At 46.4% G+C, this 19781-nt stretch overlaps 1 protein-coding gene and 1 non-coding gene across 3 annotated transcripts in view; one reads left to right on the forward strand and one right to left on the reverse strand.

Moving 5' to 3' along the window:
* The first annotated feature begins 74 nt into the window (after positions 1–74).
* Positions 75–19781, forward strand: part of GATA6 (GATA binding protein 6) — a 33044-nt gene continuing 13337 nt past the window's right edge. The window contains exons 1-6 of one of the 2 annotated variants that reach the window (XM_030926153.1): positions 75–332; positions 1740–2911; positions 7602–7768; positions 12109–12234; positions 13408–13495; positions 13591–13694. In XM_030926153.1, the coding sequence (XP_030782013.1) occupies positions 1777–2911; positions 7602–7768; positions 12109–12234; positions 13408–13495; positions 13591–13694 (1620 nt within the window). In that variant the 5' untranslated portion in view covers positions 75–332; positions 1740–1776. Of the gene's footprint in view, positions 333–877; positions 1010–1739; positions 2912–7601; positions 7769–12108; positions 12235–13407; positions 13496–13590; positions 13695–19781 lie in introns of those variants that run through there. The other variant, XM_030926154.1, reaches the window with a different exon arrangement.
* Positions 10761–10872, reverse strand: LOC115895626. Its single transcript, XR_004055805.1, has one exon. It is a non-coding gene; the product is annotated as a U6 spliceosomal RNA (small nuclear RNA).

Below are 19781 nucleotides of genomic sequence, written 5' to 3' on the forward strand. Positions count from 1 at the left end.
CCGTCCCCTCCCCACCCTCTTTTCTCTCCTCCCCTAGATCCCTCCTCCTCCTCTTCACCTCCAGCGCCCAGCTGCTCGCTGAGCGCAGTTCCGACCCACAGCCTGGCACCCTTCGGCGAGCGCTGTTTGTTTAGGGCTCGGTGAGTCCAATCAGGAGCGCAGGCTGCAGTTTTCCGGCAGAGCAGTAAGAGGCGCCTCCTCTCTCCTTTTTATTCACCAGCAGCGCGGCGCAGACCCCGGACTCGCGCTCGCCTGCTGGCGCCCTCGGCCTCTCTCCACGCCTGGGAGCACCCTCCGCCGCGGCCGTTCTCCATGCGCAGCGCCCGCTCGAGGTTCGGCTGCTTCCTCCTCGCGCGATCTCCCCCCTTCCCTCCCCTCCACCCCTACTCGTCGCGGGCCCCTGGGCCTCCGGAGCTCCGGCTCTCTCCAGGCCGCGGTCGGCTCCGAGGGAGTCTCCCTCCTCCCCTCCGGGCGGGCTGAGGCGGCTCCCAGGCTCCCGGGACACCGCGGACCAACTTCTAGTCTCTTCCTCTCCTCGAAGCGCTTATCTGCGCGCAGCCTTATCTCCGAGTTATCTCGGCGCAAAGGGGCGGGAGCCGGTAGTTAGGCAGGCAGAGAAACTTCTTTCTTGCTATCTAGCCAGGTCTGTGTGTGGGCATTAATTTTAGTGTGGTAATCTCCGATGAGCCGAGGCGATTTGGAAGAGCAGCCTAGAGGAGGCCAGCCCGGCTGCATTTCTCCTCCCTCCCCCACTCCTCCGATTCTCCCTGTCATTCTTCCTGCTCTCCCCTTTGGGGTCGCCTCGGCTCTGGGGCAGTCTCACGCCCCCCCCCCGCCCCCAGCCCCTTGCGTTCCCCCTCCTTTTCTCTGCTCCCCGCTCCACCCCGCTACGTCCGATTCCGGGAGGGTCCGGCCTTTCTGCTGCTGGGGATGACCTCGGGGTGGGCCGGGCTGCTCGGCCGGCGTGAGCGCGCACGCTGGTGGCTACAGGCGCGGGCCGTGTCTTAAGGTGTGCGGCGCCGCGGGGACGCCGGTGGGGCTGGCGATTCCAGCCCCGCGAGCTCCCCGCTCTGCCTCTGCTGGGAAGGACCTGGACTGCTGCCCCCGCCCTGGCGTCCCACTTTCTCTGGGCCCAGTGGCATTTCTCTCTGGGGCTCGCGTTCGGGCTGGTCAGCGCAGTCCGGGAAGCTTGGGAGAGCCAGTATAGGAGAACGCGGCGGTTTCGTTTTCGGGGACAGGTTGCCTTCCTTACGCGAACGGTTTTCCCGTGGGGAACCCTCACCCCGAGGCATTTCGGGAGAGGGGCATCCGCAGAGAGGCGGGATGCTGCGGTGCCAGCACGCACATCTACTTAAATTCTTTTGTGTGTCATCAGCCTGGGGGAGACACTTTAGGGCGGAAGGAAAGCCTCAGCCAGCTTCTGCAGATCACCCCTGGGATCTGGCGCGCGCACGGAGAAAGGATGCGGCCGAGGGGGTGGGCGGGGAGGACGCGGAGACCCGAGCGGTGCCTTTGAGGGAGGGCTGGTATCCCAGCCCTTCCAAGGCCCTGTGGCGGCTGCGTAGGTTCCTTTCCCCTCTCCCTTATTAATCCCCACGCCATGGGAGTTCTCAAAGATCCCATTGGAGGTGGATCCCATTTGAACTAGAATAAAGGAGTGGAGGCGAGGTAGTGTGCAGCCTACGCTCTTGGTAACTCGTCTATCTCCTACCATCCCCGTCTCCCCCACCTCGCCTCAGGAGCTAGACGTCAGCTTGGAGCGGCGCCGGACCGTGGATGGCCTTGACTGACGGCGGCTGGTGCTTGCCGAAGCGCTTCGGGGCCGCGGGTGCGGACACCAGCGACTCCGGAGCCTTTCCAGCGCGGGACCCCTCCACGCCGCCTTCCCCCATCTCTTCCTCGTCCTCCTCCTGCTCCCGGGGCGGAGAGCGGGGCCCCGGCGGCGCCAGCAACTGCGGGACGCCTCAGCTCGACACGGAGGTAGCGGCTGGACCCCCGGCCCGCTCGCTGCTGCTCAGCTCATACGCTTCGCATCCCTTCGGGGTTCCCCACGGACCTTCGGCGCCTGGGGTTGCGGGCCCCGGGGGCAACCTGTCGAGCTGGGAAGACCTGCTGCTGTTCACTGACCTCGACCAAGCCGCGACCGCCAGCAAGCTGCTGTGGTCCAGCCGCGGCGCCAAGCTGAGCCCCTTCGCACCCGAGCAGCCGGAGGAGATGTACCAGACCCTCGCCGCTCTCTCCAGCCAGGGTCCGGCCGCCTACGACGGCGCGCCCGGCGGCTTCGTGCACTCTGCGGCCGCGGCGGCAGCAGCCGCGGCGGCGGCCAGCTCCCCGGTCTACGTGCCCACCACTCGTGTGGGTTCCATGCTGCCCGGCCTACCGTACCACCTGCAGGGGTCGGGCAGTGGGCCAGCCAACCACGCGGGCGGCGCGGGCGCGCACCCCGGCTGGCCCCAGGCCTCGGCCGACAGCCCCCCGTACGGCGGCGGAGGCGGAGCGGCTGGCGGTGGGGCCGCTGGGCCTGGCGGCGCTGGCTCGGCCGCGGCGCACGTCTCGGCGCGCTTCCCTTACTCGCCCAGCCCGCCCATGGCCAACGGCGCCGCGCGGGAGCCGGGAGGCTACGCGGCCGCGGGTAGTGGGGGCGCGGGAGGCGTGAGCGGCGGCGGCAGCAGCCTGGCGGCCATGGGCGGCCGCGAGCCCCAGTACAGCTCGCTGTCGGCGGCACGGCCGCTGAACGGGACGTACCATCACCACCACCACCACCATCACCATCATCCGAGTCCCTACTCGCCCTACGTGGGGGCGCCACTGACACCCGCTTGGCCTGCAGGACCCTTCGAGACCCCGGTGCTGCACAGCCTGCAGAGCCGCGCCGGAGCCCCACTCCCGGTGCCCCGGGGCCCCAGTGCAGGTAAGGGTCGCGCCTCAGGGTCAAGTTGCGGGTCCAAAGCGCTGGGGCGCACGGGGGACGTGGAGCAGCTACTCCACTCTGTTTTCAGGACTTTGAGGCCCTGTTTTCAGGACTTTCTCGTCCGGGTGCACGGAGGTCGGCCTGGTCCCAGGAAGGATTTGCAGGCCTGTGGCTGGGTGACGAGAGTCTGGTAGCGCTGAGGCGATTCTCTTGTGCCAAGTTCCTTTCCACGGAAGAGACTAAATGCACATCTGTACCTTTGTGCCTTGGAGAAGCTCAGGGCCTTGATGAGTAGTGAATGGCCTCTGCTATTGGGGAAAAACGAGGCTGGGAGGGAGCTAAGAGCGCTTGAGCCCCATCGCAGACCCTACTTTGGGTGAGTGGAAGAGATTCCACGATGGGAGTAAGTCTGGGAGAGTGGCGGACACTTGATCCACCCCCAAACACACAAGCACTTGCAGACTCACCCAGTTTAACTCTCCAAAGGGTGTGTGTTTGTGTTTTCCTAGAGAAGGGTATTTAGAAAAGCACAACAGAAGAACTTAGATGTTCCTAGGGAAGCTGGTTGGCGTCTTCTCTCCCACAAGGGAGAGAGGGAAAGAAAAGATGAGAGGGCACCTGGAGTGGTCAGACTTGTGACTTTATGCTGAAGGAGAGCTGGTGGATAGGCCCTTTTGCTTGGCATCAGCTGGGCCCTAGTCTGGGACTGCTGCTCACATGGCCAGGCTGTAACTCAGGCATCCTGGAGCTGGGGCACCTATTCTCCCTTCGAAGTTTAGCCCACCAGTTTTTCAGTTTCCAGTTTGACTCATACTCTTAATTCCTGTGTCTGGGAGCCATTAGGGGGTAAACCGTGAAAACGCTATTGTCAAAAATACCTGGAAATACCTCGTTTTGAAAAGTGTTTTGTTTACTCCAGCACAGGAGTGTGTGAGCCCTGTTAGGCTGCTTTTCTCAGATGCAGCATTCTGCGTCTTTGGTGCTTTCAACTGGCTTCTCTTACTATATATTTCACCTGTTTGATAATCTTTCTAAGGAAACAACACCTTTTTTTTATTGTTGTTTGTTTGAGGGGAGGTGTGGGGGAGGCCCCTTGAGTCACAGAGGTGGCAGAGTGGAGGAAGGCACATTAATCCAAACAGTCCTACCCCAGTGTCTTGTGTATCCCAGGTCTCTGCTTCTCGTGGGAGCCTCGATGCTGCCTTTAGGGACAGCAAGTCAGTCCTTCTAGGGGCCAGGATTCCTTAGGATAAAATGGGACATTCCCAACCTTGTCTGCAAAAGACACCCTGGAAATGCAAGTGGTCTGAAAGTGAAGGAACAAATTTGAACAGCTCCCTGATAACCTAAGTTCTTTCTGTCTTCTTCCAAGTGCTGCAAGACTTGGTCTCAAAATTCCTTCTTTTTAGTTTTGCTCTGTCACCCAGTCTAGAGTGCAGTGGTCACTGTAACCTCCACCTCCCGGGTTCAAGTGATTCTTCTGCCTCAGCCTTCCAAGTAGCTGGGATTACAGGAACGTGCCGCCACACCTAATTTTTGTATTTTTAGTAGTTTTTGCCATATTGGTCAGGCTGGTTTTGAACTCTTGACTTCAGGTGATCCACCCGCCTCGGCCTCCCAAAGTGCTGGGCCTATAGGCGTGAGCCACCACGCCCAGCGAAATTCCCTCTTTTTGCTTCTGCTGCAAAGCTGGCCCTGGAGACCATATTTCCATGTGTGGAATGGGATCGGGGACCCTGTTGAGATTTGCACTGTTGACTTGGGACTTGAGAGTCGAGGGCTCTCTTCCTTACCGCTGCATAGGGACCCATGTTTGGCTCCCAGGAGCAGAGAGATGGAGAGACTGGGAATCTCTAAAGAGGCAATGGTTGGGTGTGAAACTTATTTTGTCAGTCGGGGAGTTCATAGGGAATGTGCAAGGGTGTGTGAGTTGGGTGAGGGCTAGCTGCAGCTTGAGCCAGCGCCTGCAACTCTGCCTATTTCTTGACACACCTTAGCTTGATCTCCAGGTTCCTTTCCTCCAATCTTCCAGCATTTCATATGGCTGAGAGAGTCTTTAGATGTTTACAATAACTGGTTCTGTATGAGAAATCCCTTTAGAGGCAGTATGGGGCAGTTGTGGGCAAGTTAATATGTTCCTTTTTGTTTTAAATTTAGCCTATACTTTTCCTAATTTTTTCATCTTCTGGGCACACCACAGTTAGAGAAATTTTCTGTAGACCTAGAAGATTTGTTATTTTTTAAGCATTTTTTTAAAAGTATGTTTAAAAAAATGGGAAGGGATTTGGGAACACCCAGCTTTTGCATAGAGTCTGTTAGGAAATCAGGAAGTGACTGGGACCAAGCCAGTATTGGGGTGAAGGGTGGGGAGTGAGTGACCCTAACTTTGCTTGTCCTCACAGGTACTCTGGGGCCAGCTTCCTAGCTAGATTTCCTGTTTCTTAGATTTTTTTTTTTTTTTAAACAAACTGTTTTTGGAGGCAGACACTTTAAACACCAGAGCTAAAACCCGAGTGCTGAACTTGATCAACCCGCACAATCTGGAGGCTTCTGGAACCCATGCTATGCATCTCTTGCTGACTGGGTAGATGGGATGAGCTTACTCTGGGGTGAGCTCAGAGTTCTCACACCCCTTTATTTCCTGGATCCTACACCCTCCTAAGCTCCTGCAGAACAGTGTTTGAGTCCCTGTGTCTTGGTGCCACACACAGAAAGACAGGTGGTGGTGCCCTTCTGCCCTGAATCTGTCACTCCCCAAGGGCACCCCAAACAGCCATGTTAGGAGAGAAATGGTGAGTTGAAAAGGGGGAACTTGGTGAGCAAGCCTCCAGCACAATCAGATATACAGACAGCATTTTTTTTTTTTTTCGTTTTTAGTCATTTAGAGGATTATAGCTGCCTGGTGGGTTTGGGAAAGAGGTTGGGAGGGAATGAGAGAGATTTTATTTAACTAAAAATAAGCAAACTTCCTAGATTGTATTTATTATTTATTCAAAGTGGACTTTTAATTAAATTTTGTCTTTGGGTTTTCAGATGACTAAATAGTTCTACCTGGGGAGTTCACGCTGTCTTGTATTGGGATTCTTATTGTTCCCAGGCAGAGGACTGGGTTTTCCAGGGAATGCCCCACTCCTGTATCCAGAGGGGCTCTGATAGGTAACATTTTAAAGTCAACAACAAAGACAAATACCTTGTTTAACTTCAGTGTCCTTGAAGTCCTGAGTATTTTACTGATTACCATAGTCAATAGTGGCTTTTAGAGCAGAGAAGAATAAATCTTTGTGATCTGTTGTGAGTTGCAGTATCCCCATGACAACTTTGAACTCGGGCTGTGTAGGATGCTAGTTTCTTTAAAACTTAATAAGAAAGGAGAAAGGAGACTTGTTTTGTAAATAGTATTAATGGAATTAAAGAGTTTTTATGCTAAAGTCATATTTAAATATCGTTACCCCACAGTTGATGGTAGACACAAGCAATAAACTGCAAGGGGATGAGAAAGAATGAAAAGGTTCACCAGCACACAATCTTCAGCTAAAACTCTAAAGTGTGATGTTTATTTACTTTAAAAAGTGATGCAGAAATGCTTCTTCAATAATGCAAAACTAGAACATTTAAACCTTCTATAATCTAAAGAACCTTAAATGGTGGTCTATACATTTTTTTTTTTTTTTGGTCTATACTTATAAGTACCTATCTCGTTTTTAGAGACATTTATTCTTCCATATTTAACCTTCTTGAGAAGTAATAAATGTTACATTTACTCTTAATTAAGATTTGTTTTATTAGCAGGTTTAGGTTATTGTGAATTCTGAAAACTAACCAAAGAATAATAATAATAAAATTATGTAAAATAAACGCATTTTAAATAGATTGTATAACTCAAAATGATCACTGGGAAGGTCTTGGTAATTTTCTTAATCAGTAAGGTGTCAACCTTTTATCAAAATTTTGCGGATAGAAGCAGTTGGACCCACTTCTAAATCAGGGGATTTTAGCATTTGATCTTTGTGGCATGAAAATAAACTCTGTGTTTAATGTTAGTGCATTTTCCCCCTGAAAAGATGAGAGTAATTTTCTCATTTCTAGTTTCTAACTAACGTAGGTGCCTAAGAATAGTACTTTTAATTTCACTTGTGTATCTTTAATTGGAGAAGAGGCACATATGGACCGGTGGCAGATGTAGAAAATACTTTTTAAAATTACTTGAGATAAAAATTAATGAGGCAGCTTCGGTCTGTCCCCGGATATTTGTGGGTTGCAGCGGGGCTCAGTGGTCAGTATTGCTGTGTGGCTTGCTCGGGTTTGGCAACGACGTACTGTAATGATGATGGATTTTAGTCTTTAAAAGCTCGGGGACAGCCTGAGAGTAGGGATCAGGGGACTCAAGCGACCTCCTCCCCACCGCTCATCTCGGACTCTGACGTCCTCTGCTTCCAGCACTGTCTCTTTCCCGGGGTCTCTACTGGGGCGCCCCGGGTGTGCAGAAGTATTGGACAAATGGTCAGCGGATCGATAGTGACGAAATAAAAACCCTGCTCCTGGCTTTGCGGCCAAGGAGAAAAGCGCAGCCGGGAAGGGTGCGGGCAGGGAAGCCGGGCACCCGGGCTGGGGGCCGGGGTGCCCTGGGTGACGCGGGGAGGGACGGGTCAGGGGCGGCCTCACGCGCCCTCTCGCCCCGCTGTCGCCGCAGACCTGCTGGAGGACCTGTCCGAGAGTCGCGAGTGCGTGAACTGCGGCTCCATCCAGACGCCGCTGTGGCGGCGGGACGGCACCGGCCACTACCTGTGCAACGCCTGCGGGCTCTACAGCAAGATGAACGGCCTCAGCCGGCCCCTCATCAAGCCGCAGAAGCGCGTGGTGAGTGTGACCCGCCCTGCCCCTGGCTCGCGGCCGGGCCCCGGGCTCTCCTGGCCCTGCCCGCCCCGCCCTGGCTCTGCCTGCCTCCGGCGTCCCCCTCCCTGGGGACAGGTGCGGCTGCCCCGGTCCCACCCGAGCTGGGACCCAGCGGTACCATCCTGTCCCGGCTGTTCCAACGCCCACCCGCTGGCGCCCAAGTGGAGGTTACCCCGAAACCGGCGTCTGGGAAGCCAAGATAGCCTTTCCACATATTTACGCGCAGGGAATGACGTTCCTAAATGACAAAAACAAAAACAAACAAAAAAGGAAGGTGCAAAATGTTACCATGTTTCAAGCAAAAAAAGAAAAAAAAAACTATATATCTCTAGGTGTACTTGCCAAAGCACTGTAATAATTCTGGTAAGATAGGCAAAAAATTGGTGATGGTAACCCGAGGAGAAAAACAGACCTACCGAGACTGGGCGAAGGAAGACTTTTTTCACTGTGTATGGTTTAGATTTTATCCTTGAAAAACCATGCTCACTTATACCATCCAACCCCCCGAATAGAATATGCCAGAAATCCACCCACCCTCTCGCCTCCTCACAGCCACATTCTTTTGGGTGCCTTTTACTTTGTCCTTTCCACCTTCTTCGTCACTTCTACTTCTTATCCTCAGGTGTATCCCCAAATTCCGTATCTTGGATTGCCCTTGAACCTAGTGAAAATTTATTTGCTCTAACTTTTGTTATTTCGAAATCAGAGAACCTCGTAGAACTTGAGAAAACGTGTGGTGTGTATGTTCTTAAGTTGAGCATTTTCACCAATTCGCACACACGTAGTACTTTTTATCTATTTATTTATTTTTGAGACGGAGTTTCACTCTTGTTGTCCAGGCTGGAGTGCAGTGGCGTGATCTCGGCTCACTGCAGCCTCCGCCTCCAGGGTTCAAGCGATTCTCCTGCCTCAGCCTCCCGAGTAGCTGGGATTACTGGCATGCGCCACCACACCCAGCTAATTTTTTTGTATTTTTAGTAGAGACAGGGTTTCTCCATGTAGGTCAGGCTGATTTCGAACTCCCGACTTCAGGTGATCCGCCCGCCTCGGCCTCCCGAAGTGCTGGGATTAAGGGCGTGAGCCACCGCGCCCGGCCACCTTGTTTTAAAGTAAGGGAATCCTGATTTCAGGGATTAATCTTGTATTGTCATTGTTATGTGTGCTTCTTAGCCGGAGAGAGTATTTACCGCTGTAATGGTTAGAGAAAATAAAGGAAAGCTTTCACCAGCCCCATTGTAAGGCTAACATTTGTTTAGCGAAGTACTCATAATCTAATAACCCTTTAAAGCTAAATATGTTACAGTTAGATGCCAGACGTCTTAAGTATCCCAGTAATTTATTTGTTATACTCTAATTAGCAGGAACAAATGCTACACATGTTGTTTGTGTTAAATAGATTAGAGTGAAATTACATCACAATGTAAGTCTGACGCCTTAAAGAGAAGCAATTAGTTTTATGGTTGGTTTTGTTTTAATGCATTTAAAATAAAGTGGCCGAGGTTAATTTAATGAATGTATATGCCTTACACTCGTCACAACCTCCCACAGCTTAAAATTTTCTTTAAAGAAATTTTAACTGCATTGTGTGACTCTCTGTGAGTTTCATTTTTTCTTAAATGCATCATACTAAAGAAGAAAAAGTAGTAAGTGGAAAATATCCCACAGAAGTTCCTTGTGTTCATATAATAGACAACACACGAACAATGAAACTGATTTATTTTTCTGGAAAGGCACATTGAGCTGAGTACTAACTGAACTCTCAAAGGTAACATTTTCTAGAGATTGAGCAAAAATTTGGTGGAAGAGTAGCCATTTAGGTTCCAGCTGCATTATAAATTTGATCTAGTAACATATTTAGATAGTGCCATTTGTTTTGTGCATGTACCAGTAGAAATAACTTAGAAGAAAAAAAAAAAAGAACAGTTTTTAGCATTTCTGAATCAATTAATTTTCTTTGTGCTTAGCAGGTGTCTTGGCCATAACCAAGGTCAGCAAATATGCTTTGTAAATGGGTTATAAATGATACCAATTGAAGGGTGTGTCACTATCAATGAGGTCTCCTTGTGGGCTTCTTATTTATGGTTTTGATGGATCTGGCTTAGTTCTCAGAAACAGAATGTTGAACTCAAGTTTGTTTAGCCAGCAGTATAGAACCAATCACTGTGAATCTGAACTTGCAATACATTGCAAAATAAGAGATTTATGGTGTAACTTGAATTCTTTGTCAGTGAGGAGTATGACTGAGATCACTTGTTACAAGGAACTTTTATAACCCATTCACCTGCATTTCACATGTTTATGAGGACTGGCTTCACTTATGATCTGCAGTTGACAGTCATAAAGTCCTTTGTTGTAATGGCAAATTCTGATAACAAGTTTGCTTCACATTGGCTCCAAATTCCACTGGAAACTGTCATAAATGACTGGTTTATAAAGTGAACCTTCCTGTCCCTCGTTTACTAATTTCACATTTATGAAGAGAAAGGAACCCTTTCCTAAAAAATTATTTTCTTTTAACCGCAAAGAAAAAAGAAGAGCCTGGATGTGTAAAGTTTTGTTAATATGTTGTGATTTTAGCAAAGCAGTTTCCCAGGTAGCTCTCCTGTGAGCCAAGCATACTCATTTCAGCTAAAGGCAAATTGATTCTTACCGCTGACTTCTTAGAAATGTTGTAGTGCTAAAACGTTTGCCAGTGTCTCTTTGTGTTTATAACTTATCTGTAAAGAGTGATGCCAAGTAATGCAACAGGATGTGAATCATAAATGCAAATTTTAATTTCATCTTTTAAATTTGCCAGCAAAAGTTTTGGAAGTCTCTGTCCTGTAATCTGTGAATATTCCATACATATTCAATTTATATTTCTCTTCTTCATTCTTTACAATTGATTTTTCTTAACTTTGCAAATTTTGTAATTTTCAACTTAGTTTGGTCCCGAATCTTTCTCTAATTAATTTTTTTTAATATGGAAAGCTTCACGAATTTGGGTGTCATTCTTGTGCTGGGGCCATGCTAATCTTCTCTGTATCCTTCCTTTTTTTTTTTTTTTTTTAACTGAAGCTGTGTCACAATTTTTATAGTAATTTACAGCATTTAAAAGGAAATTTAAGCTTGGCAACTTAAAAACAAGTTTTATATTTTGCTGTTCTGGGTAGGAAATTATATTAGCTTAAACTCCCATCCCTTATAATTAACATGTAGTAATCCAGAGATAATAAATTCCCTTTAAGGATGTTGTGGGCATAAAGAAAACATGGAAATGGGAGTGACAGTGGCAGACAGGTGGCCTTTTACCTTTTCTGGTAATACCAATTAACCCTTTGTATGAACAAAAGTTGAGAATAATACTGATAGGGCAAATACATTAGTATCACTGCATCTAAGACAATGGCAGCATTAAGATGATGCCATAAAATTTGCTTGTATCTTTTGTAAAATAGATAAAACAAAAATACAGGCAGCAGGCAATCATGATGGTAATTATGGAATGTGCTCAAATATATTTCTTTTTTTTTTTTTTCTACAAAACATTTACCCCTCTTCTGAAATCCATTTCCATTAATGTACTTTCAAAGTTTCCATTAATCTACTTTCAAAGGCCCTTTCAAAGTTTCTGGTTTACTCCTTTACGTATATCTGAGAAACAGACCTGATGATCTCCAGTTTTCAGGGGAAGTGGAGACTGCCCAGAGACATTTAGCACATTGGCAAGTGGCTTGTGATTGCATTTCATGACTTAAATCTCAGACCTGTGATAGTGCACCGCCAACTGCTGTCCACGGTAGGGGGCGGGCTGGGGGGGAGGTGGGGCACTCTCATGTTGATGTCTACCTGTGTTGTTACTTCCGGTGTGTTTTGAATATAACTCTATTTGGCCAACTTTTAGAAAATCTTTTAATTCCCCTAAAAAAGATACCAGTAGTATCTGGGAAACTCTAAATTGGAGAAGAAACCGTGGGTGAAACTCTCCTTGTTAGAACGCTGGTAAAAGCTTTGCATGAAGTTGTTGGCCAACTATATGACTGCTCCCTGGTATTCTTGAATCCATGGAGACAGGGTAGCTGGAGGAGTAAATCAAATCTATAGGGTCTAGCACACTATGCAGACCTCAGATTTCTTGGTCCAGAAAAGTCAGTCTAAGTACACTGCAATTTTTTTTCTTAAGGACCATTTCATTTATAATAAAACAGATACATGCTTGTTGATGACAGGGACAAAATACCTTAATGTATGTATGTAGCATATATATATATATACATATATATGTCACTTATGTTTTTCCGCTTATGTTCTTGTACTGTTTGTAGCCTTCATCACGGCGGCTTGGATTGTCCTGTGCCAACTGTCACACCACAACTACCACCTTATGGCGCAGAAACGCGGAGGGTGAACCTGTGTGCAATGCTTGTGGACTCTACATGAAACTCCATGGGGTATGCCATGTATTCTGCTCACTTATATATACATTTAGTGTCTGGTTTGTATGTGATTTCAGTTACAAAAAATCAGCAAATGAAAGATACTCAAGTGAAAAATTTGAATGCATCTGATTTATTACAGTGTACATACTGAATATATTTACTTTATTGAATCGAAGGTGCTTTTAATTATAATATGAAATATTATCTTATGCACAAGTAGGAAACAAAAAATGCCACCAATTGAACTATTGCAAACGTTCATTTAAGACACATTCCAGTTTTCAAAATGCAAAAATGTGAAAAATGTGTATTTTAGAATGGGTAATATGGTGGTAACCATTTTTAAAACTGCACAGTTAAGGAAATCAATCAAAAATGCACAATCACTGGTCTATATCTCTTAAAAATTTTGAATGTAATCAGACATTTATGCAAAGGAATAATGCATTGAATAGTTACAGTTTGAAATATTTCATAGTTCATTTTAAAGGATTGCACAAAGCATTATAAACACCTCAATCTTAAAAAATAGAAAAATAACCTTGCATCTGTAGGAGGAAGGAAATACATGATCTCTTTTAAATAATTCTTATTCAATGAATAGCTACTCATTTCAAACAATAAACATTAAGTTGAAGGAATTAAATTCTCCTTGACAAATCATCTCATTCTTTCTGAAGGAATCTCTGCATTTGATGAGGAAAGTGTAGTCTTTGTGCACGTGGGATCTCTTGAGTGTGTATAAAAATTGGATTGAAATTTATGCCAAGTTCTTTTTTTTTCTTGTTTCTTTTTCTTGTTTTGAGATGGAGTCTAACTCTTGTTGCCCAGGCTGGAGTGCAGTGGTGCTATCTCGGCTCACTGCAACCTCCACCTCCTGGGTTCAAGTGATTCTCCTGCCTCAGCCTCCCAAGTAGCTGGGATTACAGGTGCCTGCCACTGTGCCTGGCTAATTTTTGTATATTTAGTAGACACAGGGTTTCGCCATGTTGGCCAGGCTAGTTTTGAACTCCTGACCTCAGGTGATCCGCCTGCTTCGGCCTCTGAAAGTGCTGGGATTACAGGCATGAGCCAGTGCGCCCGGCTGCCAAATTCTTTTAAATGAGGGCTTTTAGTACCAATGTTGGGTCTTTGATTTTTCTTCAATATAATATTAAATTTATGGCCTATGTGAAAATTTTTTAGGTGCCCAGACCACTTGCTATGAAGAAAGAGGGAATTCAAACCAGGAAACGAAAACCTAAGAACATAAATAAATCAAAGACTTGCTCTGGTAAATAGACTAAAATGACATTTGACTGTAAAGTATTTGCCAACCTTAACAGTAGAGCATATGTGTATTTATAAGGTTAATTTTGGCTGTTGCAGGTAATAGCAATAATTCCATTCCCATGACTCCAACTTCCACCTCTTCTAACTCAGATGATTGCAGCAAAAATACTTCCCCCACAACACAACCTACAGCCTCAGGGGTAAGTGTTAAAACAGCATAGACTCCTAAATGACTGGGTTGCTCTCCAGTAAATTATCTCAAATTTTATCTTATCTGGTAGTACAATAATCTAAACCAACAGTTCAGTTTAGTTAGTTGATACCTAAGAATAGTTTTCAGAGGAAATTACATTTAAATGTCAACAAAATGACAAACTTAAGTACTTTACAAACCTCTTAATTAAGATCTGTATCATTTTCTTTATGGCTAAATTAACCCAAGTAAAAGCAAGACGTTTTGGTTTAAAGAGTTTTAAATTGTTTTATTTCCAGGTTTTTATCAGAGTTGCTATATATATTAATGTATATATTTATGTATTTCTAATGTAGATCAGAAGAACTATGAGGTCAGTGGTGTCATCGATCACAGTGCCCGTAACATTTAAGTAGCTTTTGTTGATCGTATCAATTCCAGCCTTTTTTTGTCATCCACCCAAAGCAAAGCTCATCGTAAAGTGTTATGTGCTGCTGTATTCACTGATTTCCTTTGTCCAATTGTGTTCTTGCTGGGAGAGCTTGCCTTCTTCTAATGCACCTTAATTGTACCGGGGTTTATGTCAGCTATGACAAAACCTAGAAGTGATTTGTGCCACTGTGGACAGGAGATGCCTGGGTCTTTGTGAGGATCATAGACTTAGTTTCTTGTAAAGCTGTGACCAAAACTCAGTTTGCCTCAAGTAAAGAGCATTTTCCCACCCTAATGGTTCCCAAATTTACCTGGAATGCCCTTCGAAAAAATACTGGGCCTTTCCTCAGACCTCAGTGAGCTCCAAGGCAGGGCCTCCGGTAAGCAGGACTCTAAAATGTGCCCTTGTGACCCTTGGGACTATACTGAGACTAGATTAGGACTAAACACCAGCATTTAAATGCCTATTTACTTAGTAATTGTTTTCTACATTTAGTTTTATCCTGAAATTATTTGGGGTACTTTAAAATACTAGAGATTCCTGGGCCCCACCCTGGATTTTCCAAGTCAGAGTCTCTGGGTGTGGGGCTTGGATATCTGTTTTTGAACAAGTGCCCCAGGTGAAATTGGAACTACTGCCCCGGAGGTGTTTGGGAACCACAGACCTGGTTTCTTTCCACCGTATTTTTACTGGCTTTAACAAACAAAAATTAAATATTTAAAACAGAATGTTTAAACTGTGCTTAAAATTATATTTGATATTTTTCTTTGTCCTCCAACCCAAATTCTTTTGAGCTTTTTCTGTAATGAAACAAAACATCTTTTCAGAGTTTCACAAGGGAAGAAACCTTTTAGTTGTTTTTTGTTGCAGACTCATGGTAAAGAATGATTTTAGGCTTATAAAGGTGGACTCCATGCCAGGGTGTTGTGTTTTACAGGCAGGTTAGATGTAACTGAGGATTGAAAGTGGTAAATAGAACATGTTTCTTGGGAAATGAAAAGATTATTTAAGAACTTTTTTTTTCCTTTTTTTTGAGGCTGAGTCTTGCACACCCAGGCTGGAGTGTGCAATGGTGCAGTCTCAGCTCACTGCAACCTCTACCTCCTGGAGTCAAGCAATCCTCCCACCTCAGCCTCCCGAGAAGTTACGATTATAGGCATACACTACCTCATCCAGATAATTTTTTTTTGAGACGGAGTCTCCGCTCTGTTGCCCAGGCTGGAGTGCAGTGGCACGATCTCAGCTCACTGCAAGCTCCGCCTCCCAGGTTCATGCCATTCTCCTGCCTCAGCCTCCCGAGTAGCTGGGACTAGCAGGCACCCGCCACCACGCCCAGCTAATTTTTTTTGTATTTTTAGTAGAAATGGGGTTTCACCGTGTTAGCTGAGATGGTCTCAATCTCGTGATCTCGTGATCCACACGCCTCGGCCTCCCAAAGTGCTGGGATTACAGGTGTAAGCCACCGCGCCTGGCCAATTTTTTTTTTTTTTTTTTGTATTGTTAGTAGAGACGGGATGTTGGCCAGGGTGGTCTCGAACTCCTGACCTCAAGTGATCCACCTACTTCGGTGTCCCAAAGTGCTAGGATTACAGGCATGAGCCACCATGCCTGGCCTAAAAATATCCTTTATTATGCCCTAGTCCTCAGGAGCAATTATGTAGCTAGAGGCAAAACAATTTGGTTTTCTAAAGCAGGGAGGGAGCTGCCTCTCTCCTAACTGAAATGAAGACTGCTGCCAGCTCCAAGTCACTTTTGTTGGTGGTACAGTCCAGCTTAAATGTGGCAAAAAGACTAATTTGAATGATAAATTGCACTGAAGTTGATATATACCCAACAGTGGGCTTGGGGACTTGGAACCATTGTGGGTGGAGTCTTGTGATTTTGTGATGTAAAATTTCCAAATTGGCTATTAGCAAGTCCTATAAGTTGCCCTCCAGGGAAAGGAGTGAAAAGGCAGTGGAAAGGGCTATGGTCTGGCTAGAAGAAGGGCCTTGGGAGTTCTATCTCTGGTCCTAGGCTTGTTGTCCAAGGATCTCTTGCCAGGGACAGAGCAAATGGAGGTGGCTTGCTGGGTCAGTGCTCTTCAGAGGAAAGATCAGTTCCCCACCAGGGAGGAGGCAAAGCAACAAGGATGTTAAGGATGGAGTTTGAGAGTACTAGTTTCATACCAGGCCTTCAGCTGCAAGCTTCCATCCCTTCGGTAGCCTAGGCAGCCTCCATGGGGACTGAGACGCTGGGAGTGGCTGGTGTGAGCTGCAGCCAGGGGGCATCTTTCCAGCCTCTGGGCTGGGCTGCAGAAACGCTGTCTGACTGCAATTACCTGGGCAGGGGGTAGGGTTGCCGGCCTGCCTACAGACCTCCCCAGTTCCCCAGGGACTGACTCCTGGCCTTGTTCCGAGCACACGGCTGGTGCCTGGGCTTGCAGGGTTTTATTTCATGGATGTCTCCAAAAGCCTCTACCTGCTGTGGCCATTGTGGGGAAACAGCTACTCGTCTGCTGGCTGCCTTTGGAAGCTGTCCCCCTGTAAGAATACCTGTAGTAGGCTTGAGTGGTTTCCCCAGGTTGTTTTAATGGGGTGCCCGCATATGACCGTGGATCCCTTAGCACTTTTTGATGTCCTCTCTGGGTGGGCTGAGCCTTCATGTGTATGGCATGGCCCATGTGGCAGCCGAGTAGCTATGAAGAGTCTGCTGGAGGAGCCATCTGTGAACAGCTGGTAGAAGCATTTTTAAAAGGTGGCTGTGTTGACAAAGGTGTGTCATTTTCCCATTTTGGTCACAGTGCGTGATGTTAGAAGGCAGCTGGCTTTGTGACTGATTGCCTATAGGATTCTGTGAAATGCTGTGGGTGAAGAAAATATCAGATCCACACAGCCAGGTTGTATCTGGTGTTTAGAAAGTATATGTATTACATACACAGCACTGAGGTTGGCTTGGAGTTTAAGCCTCCTAAGGTAATGCGTCCACCCCATGGATCTCCAGCGCTCCCTGTGACTGACTGGTAGAAATTAGTAGTGCAGGGTGACCCTAGTTTGATGGGGCCACGGAGCTACAAAGCAAAGGGCGATCTCAGGCACACTCCCAGCAGAAGATGGAACTGGGACCACATATCCCTCCATTTAGAGGTGTAAGTAGCAGTATCACTGCCTTTCTTTAATGATTGTGAGTTATAGCAAGGAAGTAAAAAACTGTTCCAGAGGCCCATATGAAACATGCTATTTACTTTAATTCCCCCTTGAAAAATCAGTGGTAGATCACTGGTAGGCATTCCCAGCAGGCTTATTTTAACTCCTGGGACATGACAGGAACAGGGTTCTGACCTGCCTTTCATGCGGCCATTTAAGTGATGGCACCAGGGCCTTAGCATGACACCAACGTCCTGAGCTCTCTTGGCCAGGGTGAAAGGAGCCACAGGAGCTGAGTATTGTGGAAGGGTCTATCGTGGTTTTCTGCTTCTGGGAGAGGGGGCTCCAGGGCTCCCCTCCCCTAGCAGGAATGAAGGTGTGGGCATAATTCCTAGTGCACGGCATTCTTCCGGGATAAGTTGTCCTAATGCCATGAAAATGTTTGTGCTGCTCTGAAACCTCATGTCTTAGCTTTATATCCTTGTTAATCTGTGCTTTCATGAGACCTGTGTCTGCGCAGAAAGGAGACATTCCTTCAGATAAGAGTCAGCAAGTCAATGACCTCGCCACCTTATGACTCAGTTTCTCTTGGTTATATAGGCTGTGCGTGTGCTGGAGGCACAGGGAGGGCAGTGTGTTTCTGTCTGAGATCAGGAGGACTCATGGCCATGCAGCCCTGCTTAAAATATTGCCTATTTTTTCTTTTGAAATTATTTTTGTTTATTAAAAATGTATGTTAAACTTAATTTGTGATAGATGGTTACTTTCTGTGGCAAAAATAGTCTTTCTTTCTGGCTAAGAATTTTCTTATCCATGCAGATTTACTAAAAAATGTATATTTAGTTGATCTAAATAGATAATCAGATTTTCTTTGGGCTGGGCGCGGTGGCCCACCCCTTTAATCCCAGCACTTTGGGAGGCCGAGGTGGGTTGATCACCTGAGGTCAGGAGTTCGAGACCAGCCTGACCAACATGGAGAAACCCCATCACTACTAAAAATACAAAATTAGCCAGGCACAGTGGCGCATGCCTGTAATCCCAGCTACTCTGGAGGCTGAAGCAAGAGAATCTCTTAAACCCGGGAGTTGCAGGTTGCAGTGACCTGAGATTGCATCGTTGCACCCCAGCTTGGGCAACAAGAGTGAAACTCCGTCTCAGGAAAAAAAAAAAAAAAATTTCTTTGGCTTTTGTTCTCTATGGATTGTAAGAATACTAAAATCTTTTTTTCCCTTGAATTTCATTTATTGACTGAATTGTATTATATATATATATATATTTGGTTGTTATTTAGGAGAGAAACATGGTAATGTTCTATTTCTGCAATAAGATTTAATAAGTAGTCCACAAATGGCCCTACTCCTCCTATTTCTCCTCTATAAGAGGAGAAAATTTGTAAAACTGTAGGATACTTTATAGCTCAATCCCCAAATTTTATAGATAAAAAGTTTTTTCTTAATTTCTTTTGTAATAGGGATTAATTTGGAGATGAAATTAGCAATAATATCTGAAAATGGCAGCTACAGAAAAATTAGCAATAAGACAATGTCTGAGAATGAGAAGTCACTGAACATATTATGCCTGCCTAAAAATAGTTTCTATAAATAATTGTTTTAAAAAATTAGGCCAGGTGCAGTGGCTCATGCCTGTAATCCCAGTTCTTTGGGAGGCTGAGGCTGGAGGATCACTTGAGTCCAGGAGTTAGATCAACCTGGGCAACATAGCAAGACTCCTGTCTCTTTCTAGTTCTAAAATAAAATGAAAAAAAAAAAATGTAAACCCTATTTAAGTTAATATTAAAACTACCCATATAATATTGAAATTATCATTAAACACAAAGTATTGAAGTTAAATGCAGAGAGAAATATATCTGACCAGCCCTTGCTTTACTGGTCCTTGTTCCATTTGAGTAAAACAAAGTGCCACATCTGGAATTGTTTAAAACATGCAGGTGGTAGGGGTGGGTGGAGAGAGACAGGTATAGACATAGATCTTACTACTGGTCAGATTTGGACTTGTTTTAAAGGAGTGATAGCTAGAGTTGGAGACGGCTTCACAGAGTAGAGGAAATTACAATTAGTTAGGATTTTTGCAGGGAAAAAATTGGGACAGAGGTATCCAGGAAAGAAGAAGGCATGGGAATCTTTGGAGCTGAAGGGAAATAGTTAGTTCATTGTGGCTGGAGTGTAGGGTGTAAGAAGCCAAAGGCAGGAAGTGAGGCTGATAGAACGGGTGGAAAGTAGATCGTTGAAAATATTTTTTTTTTTTTTTTTTTTTTTTTGAGACGGAGTCTCGCTCTGTCGCCTGGGCTGGAGTGCAGTGGCCAGATCTCAGCTCACTGCAAGCTCCGCCCCCCGGGTTTACGCCATTCTCCGGCCTCAGCCTCCGGAGTAGCTGGGACTACAGGCGCCCACCACCTCGCCCGGCTCGTTTTTCGTATTTTTTAGTAGAGACGGGGTTTCACCGTGTTAGCCAGGATGGTCTCGATCTCCTGACCTCATGATCCGCCCGTCTCGGCCTCCCAAAGTGCTGGGATTAC

The sequence above is a fragment of the Rhinopithecus roxellana genome, chromosome 21 (genome assembly GCF_007565055.1).
Source record: "Rhinopithecus roxellana isolate Shanxi Qingling chromosome 21, ASM756505v1, whole genome shotgun sequence".
In the NCBI taxonomy this organism is placed as follows: domain Eukaryota; kingdom Metazoa; phylum Chordata; class Mammalia; order Primates; family Cercopithecidae; genus Rhinopithecus; species Rhinopithecus roxellana.